This window comes from Tubulanus polymorphus, chromosome 7, assembly GCF_964204645.1.
Source record: "Tubulanus polymorphus chromosome 7, tnTubPoly1.2, whole genome shotgun sequence".
NCBI classification, from domain to species: domain Eukaryota; kingdom Metazoa; phylum Nemertea; class Palaeonemertea; order Tubulaniformes; family Tubulanidae; genus Tubulanus; species Tubulanus polymorphus.
The window spans coordinates 5,306,707-5,314,220 of NC_134031.1; the positions used below are offsets into that span (position 1 = coordinate 5,306,707).

The 7,514-nt window shown below is 38.4% G+C and overlaps 2 protein-coding genes across 2 annotated transcripts; one reads left to right on the forward strand and one right to left on the reverse strand.

The window, feature by feature from the left end:
- Positions 1 to 226: 226 nt before the first annotated feature.
- On the forward strand, positions 227 to 2,482 carry LOC141908770 (toll-like receptor 2). Its single transcript, XM_074798963.1, has one exon. It carries the CDS (start codon positions 291 to 293, stop codon positions 1,587 to 1,589), a length of 1,299 nt encoding a protein of 432 aa, XP_074655064.1. The 5' UTR covers positions 227 to 290; the 3' UTR covers positions 1,590 to 2,482.
- Positions 2,483 to 4,647: 2,165 nt separating this feature from the next.
- LOC141908548 (FMRFamide peptide receptor frpr-18-like) lies at positions 4,648 to 5,550 on the reverse strand. The gene has a single exon (XM_074798645.1). It carries the CDS (start codon positions 5,548 to 5,550, stop codon positions 4,648 to 4,650), a length of 903 nt encoding a protein of 300 aa, XP_074654746.1.
- Positions 5,551 to 7,514: the final 1,964 nt, after the last annotated feature.

Here is a 7,514-nt window from a genome sequence, read left to right on the forward strand (position 1 = left end):
ACCAAAAACTCATAGAATTCAATGCTGTTAATTCACCAGGATTAACTTGCTTCGATAGTCGCACATCATTTGCTATAAACAACAGACTGACAGGATTAAGAATTTCATGTAGTGTTACTAGGCGGTTTTCTGCTGAATCGCCGTGTAACGGTCCACGTGGTTTTGTTGACAGAAATTTCTTTTTGAGAAAGGACATAACGAACCTGAGGAAGTTGCGCTACTTAATGTTTGAAATAACAAGTTCTTTCGTTTTCTTATGCCTGAAGTCGTTCGATCTGTTACCCGAATCGATGCATTATATAGGAATAGACAATCTTGCAGGACCGTTTAATTACTATTTAAACAAACTATTGCTTCATAACGCGTGTGAAAGCCTCATGTGGATTAGGACGTTTTATAAACTAACTTGGCTGCGCCTTACTGGGACAATCATTGGCAGCTGTCCTAGTCGTGTACTCCATCATATCCTAAGTAGAGTTCCTTCACTAGAAACACTCGATCTCTCCAGTAATGGAATTACACATTTTGATAGCAACACGTTTGAAGCGACCCCTAGATTAAAGTTCTTGAGGTTAAAGTATAACAGACTGTCAATGATTCAAGCTGGTCTGTTAAAACCACTGATAAACCTACGCGTTTTAAACTTAGCATCGAATCAACTGAAAACGTTCGATCCTACTGAAATCATGAATCTAAAACATTTTAGATCCATTTTTCTTCTCGATAATACATTTGAATGTGATTGTCAACTGAGGAAGTTGCGGAATTGGCTTATAGAGTTGAGTAGTCATAGAACAAAGAAGCATTATTATCACGATTTTCAGGCGGAGGTCACTCGAAATCTAACTACGTTCAAACTTGTATGTACTTCGCCGAAAAAACTATCCGGAGTTCCTATCGCAGACTTTCATTTACATTGGATAGAATGTGACAACCACAAAGATATAGTCATTTCTCTTTCGACTATATGCGTCACTGTTATTATTATGGCTATTGGGCGAATTGTCGCCAAAAAGCGATGGTCAATTTACTATTGGTGGATGGTAAAAATCAATCGATTTCTACCGAAACTATTACGTATAGCAACGGTAAGCCGTTCTGATGATTTGAAATTTGACGGATTTCTAAGTCATAGCATGGATGACCTTCAATTTGTCTATTTGGATTTCATACCCGAAATAGAAAAATCCAAAGATTTCGCTTCAAAGTTTTGCATCGAGTTTCGAGACTTTACAATCGGTGGCTACATACAACAAAACAATATCGACGCTATTTACGGGTCTCGGTGGGTCGTGTTTTTGTTGACCGAATCATTCGTCGAGGAAAGATGGACGGAGTTTGTGATAAGCATGGCGGCAAACCGGTGCGTCGAGGAGGGCAATAACATCATACTCGTGCTTGATATCGATCATATACCCGAATCTCGCATGCCCGAATCCTTGCGGACGATCATTTCAAATATCGTTTACATGAAATACCCGCGAGACGATAAAGCCCGTTCTACGTTTTGGAAAAAAGTTCGCCTTACCCTGATCGGTAAACAGAGAAAATTCATACAGCCAGCTAATATGTACCGATCTAACCGCTAATCTATCAAAACTACTCGCCTGATATACCCAGTATGGACCCCTATTTCATTTGTGATCTTAAAATAGGGAGGACCCCCTATCTCAACGTGCGCACATAGCGGTAAATTCCCATCCCCTCAGACCTTTGCCTCCTTAACAAAAAAACTGATTTTCAACGCACCAGGATTTTTTAGGCAACACTTAAGCCAGACATCACAGACAAATACATATTTTATGATCATGCGTTGGAAATCAGATTGTCCACTTTTCATTAGAAATAAATTAATTTTGAAACACTGTGTCAAATCTAATTCACGATATAACATATATAACTCTGTATAAAACACGGTCCAGATTGATACCCATTTGAAGAAATATGATCTGTTCAAAATAATCATTTGTTATTTATCGCGTTAACCATACAAACCCACCAGTCATTTCTGTCACGCGCACAAAACAGTTGCTTTAAAGATTATTATTGTTATACATTCATTTTGCATGTTTGATGTATTCAATTTTTTAAATTCAAAATATTTTATCTTGTAAATATGATCCATAATGAGTTGATTATTAGTGTAGTTCAGGTATTTTTAATTATTTGTCAAATATCTGATTTCGGCATTAATTACTCCAGTATAAACTAGTAGGTCCACTCTTGAAGTGCTTGTTTATATAGATAATGTATTTAGTTATGTAAGCCAAGGAATATTTGATTTGTCATTTTGTTCACGAATATTCGAGTAAAAATAAATCAACAAATTTTGCCGTAGTTAAAATGAATGTTTGTGCATAAATTTTGTGTGTTAGATTCAGGTACTTTAATTCAAAATGATAATTTGTAAATGTGACATAAAGGTGAATTATGAGTGAGATATGTTTATTCAAAGTGATATCATATTGTTAATTATAACTATCCGGGTATAAACTAGGTCCGCTCTTAAACTGTTTTGTATATGAATAATGGATCAATTCACGTTAGCCAAGAATTACAGTTGATTTGTCATTTTGTTCGAGTAAAAATAAATTCAATCTTGAAATGAATGTTTTTGCAGTTTGATTTTGGTGTAGACATATCGAGTATATGTCTCTGAGATTCTCAGTATATTTCAGATATTGTCGAAGAGTTTGTAAATTCTTTATAAAAGTTTATTAATATGGTATGGACCCCTGACCTGGTAGAAAGTTCTCTCGCTCAGGGATGCGAACGTGATAACATCGTGAGACTGGCGGATCTATAGACTAGAGGGTATTGGGAAGCGACTTTGTTTAGAATGTTGGGATGGTGGTCTCCTCGCGCGGTACATCGTGGTCCTCTTAAAAATCCATGAACTCAGAATTTTTCTTTTTTTGTGTAAAATCGTTTCGCTTAAGTTTTTTTTCAAATTAGGCGGCAAAATGGCCACCTCATGATCGTGGCCTTATGTAGTTGAAATAAGCAACCGGTTTGAATACGGTTTGAAATAGAAAGAACGCAGTGGAGTTCCGAAAGTAACTTACTGGATTATGAGAAATACCAGTCACTCGACGGTAGTCTGATGCTGCATTCTGGAATAGTCGGCGATAAGCGGCGTCCAAACCGACACGACGGTATCCTCAGCAGACGCTTTTACTACGGTTGCCCGTCAGTGTGTCGCTGTTATTATAAACGTTATGGTTTGAAATGGTAAGTAAAAATCAATTTGGTATCTATTGCCAGGGCGAATTTGTATCTAGAATTGGAGGCTGGGGTCAAATTGAATAGAAATGAATTGAATTCGTAGAAGACACTTCGATCAAACCTTTAATTCTAGGAAGAGAGAGATGCCAGTCAAAATATCAACTCCGGCAAGAGATGCCAATCAAGATATTTGACATGCCAACCAAACTTTATTTCCTGGTTGAGGTGCCAATCCTTTCTCAGAAGTAGTAAATCGTGATTTTGAAACCAGGAAGGTAGATATTTATTAAAATGGGCCCGAATTTTGAATGTTAGAGCAAAAGAAAGTTCAGAATTAACAAGCTCTCTGGTGGAGGATTGTAAAAGATCGTAAGCTGCAGTGGATAGAAAGATAACGATGCTGAAACATCATCGAACGATACTGATACATTTTTGATGCTGACTGGACACTTTAGGATTACTTTACTGGTTGGAACATTGAGTCTTTAAGTACTTCGAAAAGGTACCATGCTACAATTAACATGAGAAGTACCGCGAATGGCGCTGCACTGGCTATACAGATGTATTTTCAACAAATAACGGGTCCAGAAAACTGAATAGACCCCTTCAAGTTTGCGACAGAGGCCGCTTTGCGCGATACGTATTCCATTGAAAATATGTAAGTTGATGATGGCATTATTAGAAAATTACCACTAAGGCTAAACAAAATTGATACCTTGTTTCTCCGCTCTGCTGAGCTTAAATGTTGACCCGGCCGGCCGCCTATCTACCCTATACATTACTTTTTTTTTTAAATCGTGATCAATTTTACCATAACAGACCCGGCCGCTATAGAAATGAGCTGTTTATAAATTTTATCATATTTTACAAAAATGACCCGGCCGCTGCGGAGAAACAAGGTATCATATTTGTTTAGCCTAAAGAAGCGTAGATCATTCGTTTTCGGGAACAGATTATTTTAGCGCGCATCGGAGCGACGACTGATACGCATCTTTCGATCGTGATCAAATCCAACATCCAAGACGAAACGTCCACGGAAGAAATAAGCAAGGAATGTGTGCGTCACGAAGACCACCAAGCGTAGCTTTTATAACGAAGTCGTTTACCGCTGAATGTTACGATTATCAACATATTTCCAACTATACCGAATAATAGCACAAACGGCTATACGTAAACAACGTTAATACATGTGATCAAATAAAATCATTTTCATGACTTTCATTTGTCATTCCCCGATGACAATTCTCCGAAAGGTCGAGAAACATATAAGGATAGACTCCAACTAAGTTCATTGTTTACACATGTATCAAAGATATAAAAGATCGATCGTGTGTTTAATGATGATTCATATTGTAGATTGGATTCTCCTAGTTCTGGGCTCATTACATTGTAAGCAGTGGGTCTCGATCCTTCCAGTGACAATCAGTTGCAACGTGTACGTCTGCGTCCACGGCCACACCATCCGATCAACTCATCCCTGAACTTCCGTCCGGTGAAACAGTACAGCCAGAAATTGATTGCGTAATTCACGTACATTAACATGGCTGAAATAGCGTGGGCCAGAGGCGAAAACTGTTCATCACTTAGTTGCTGGCCCAGAGCAAACGGAAATGACGTAACGAAGAAAATAAAATTCGTTACGACAAGCATTAAGGTGATGCTGTTGGTGACGGCTGATGTTTGGGTTTGTCTGCGAGATTCGGCTCGTTTTAGAAAGTAAATGATGACGGCGTTACAGGTGAGTAGTACCGCAAATGGCGCTGCACTGGCTATTACTAAGTCTATGTTCAGCCAATACTGGTTCCAGAAAACTGAATAGACCCCTACACGTCGGTGGCATAAGCCGTTTTGCGTGATACGTATTCCATAAAACATATGTGAGTTGATGGCAAATAATAGGAAAATGACCATTAGAGAAGCGTAGACCATTCGTTTTCGGGAACAGATTATCTTAGCGTGCATCGGAGCGACGACCGATACACATCTTTCGATCGTGATCAAAACCAGCATCCAAGGCGAAGCTTGCGCGAAGAAATAACCAAGAAATTGAAACGCCACGCACAATATCGAGTTCTCGCCACGAAAATCGTATTCCCAACGATAATAGAAACCGGTCCATCGACCAACCAGATCGATGCATAAAGTTCCCGAGTCAGAAACTGATAAACAAATGAACAACCAAGCGTAGCTTTTATACCGAAGCCGTTTACCACTGAATGTTATGATTATCAACGTATTTCCAACTATACCGAATAAAAACACAAACGGCGCTCCGTAAAGTACGATCATCCTACCAATCTCATCAGCTGCAGTTAATTTGTACATCCTTCTTTAAGCGGTTGATATTCGTACTTACGTGTCTGTTTAATACGACACGTTATTTACTTCCAAACGTCCTGCTCTTTCTGAAGTGACACTCGTCTGTCGATTTGCCGCAATTCCATTTAAACTTTCACTGAAATAATCACTTTAATGTCTTTCGATGATGATGCACATGTGATGGCTTAGTATTCCCACTCCTCCATTTGATGATTAATTTTCATTTCATTTCATTTCATTAGGGTTTTCTGACTTTCGTCGAAAACCCTCTTGAAATTCTGTTGATTATTATTATTATTGTTATATATTTTCCGCCAATTTCGTCAAATAAAATTCATCTTCATTCAGATTCGGCAACTGACAGCTTCGAAACGAAATGTATAAATTGATACTGTAATAACGGTCTCTCTGAACCAACAGATTGTCTGAATGTACTTTCCATCCTATTTGAAACTTAAAATCACTTATTAGGTTACTGTAAATAAAGAATTGAATTGAATTGTTAGACAACAAGCACCGAGAAGGGTCATTCTTAAGAATCCGCAGACCTGCCCTGAGAGGCCACATGGCTTCTTAGGGCAGGAACCTGCCCTGAGAGGCCATTGGCGCAATTAAGCAGTATAAATGGAAAACTCGACTATAATTCTGATGAAACGGCGAACAATCTCGCCGATGTTAGACATGCACATTGTCGAGTCGTGAAATTAAATGGATTAAAATGAAATAAATTAAACGTATTGATATATCTACACTTAAAACTAAAGTAATATTTCAATTTAAATTCATTCATAATAAGAAATGTATTTTTAAAAAGTTATGTAGTTAACTGACGACGAAAAGTTATGGTGATTATATAAATTTCAAAGCATTAATTTAATTATTCAAATATCCTATAGGCCTACATAAACAATTTGTGTCGTCCACTGATATTAGTGCGTTTCAATATGCTGTATATTCTAATTCAACAGTGAATTTTTCGGGGGTTTCTACTGCTTTCGCAGAAACTCTATTGTAATTCTGCTGATCATATTTTTCTTCTCCGGGGTAAGGGTTGGTTGATCATATGTCATATTATTTTTCGTTAGGTTAATTACCTGAGCGCAGGCCAACTTTAATCAGTTGTATACTTTATCTAATGACAAGGGCATAATTATTGTTGCCACATGCAATAAGGCATACGCAATTGAATCTAATCTGATCAGCCCTGCAGGTGCAATAAAGAAGTTTCCAGTTTCTAGGCGCCATTTTGTGGCGGTCCCGCGAGGTCCCCATTGTTGCGATAATTTGCGCTCATTTTTAAAACATAAGTTTAGATTGAATATCATATAGTTCTGCAGTCCCTTGCTCGACGAAATCAATTTACACACCATTTTAAAGGAAATGAAATGCAGATATTTGCTGGCGATTCTTGGAATTTTTGAACGCAACAATTGAGAACAGTGACGATGTGAAACCAAGGACCGCATATCTAAACCGTGCGTAAAAGAAATCGCAATATTTATTAATTTTAAAATATCTAAGTATCTCTTAAAGCTATATTTCCTATTTTCACAGAGGTTAAAGAGGGTTATTTGCAGTTTAAAATTGAGCGCAAATTATCGCAACAATAGGGACCTCGAGGGACCGCCACAAAATGGCGCCTAGAAACTGGAAACTTCTTTATTATATACGTAGTCTACTGTCGTCAACCTGCCCTGAGAGGCCAGTTTCATTCTGCAGAAATCAACCTGCCCTGAGAGGCCAGTTTAACTGCTGCAGTTTGACTTCCGATATCAACCTGCCCTGAGAGGCCAGTTCAACTGCTGCAGTTTGACTTCTGGTATCAACCTGCCCTGAGAGGCCAGTTCAACTGCTGCAGATTGACTTTCGATGTCAACCTGCCCTGAGAGGCCACTTTCATTCTGCAGAAATCAACCTGCCCTGAGAGGCCAGTTCAACTGCTGTTGTTTGACTTCTGATATCAGCCTGCC

Bases quoted from the DNA above. Each gene is read 5' to 3' on its own strand.
- LOC141908770 (XM_074798963.1), top strand. From the start codon at position 291: ATGCATTATATAGGAATAGACAATCTTGCAGGACCGTTTAATTACTAT.
- LOC141908548 (XM_074798645.1), bottom strand. From the start codon at position 5,550: ATGTACAAATTAACTGCAGCTGATGAGATTGGTAGGATGATCGTACTT.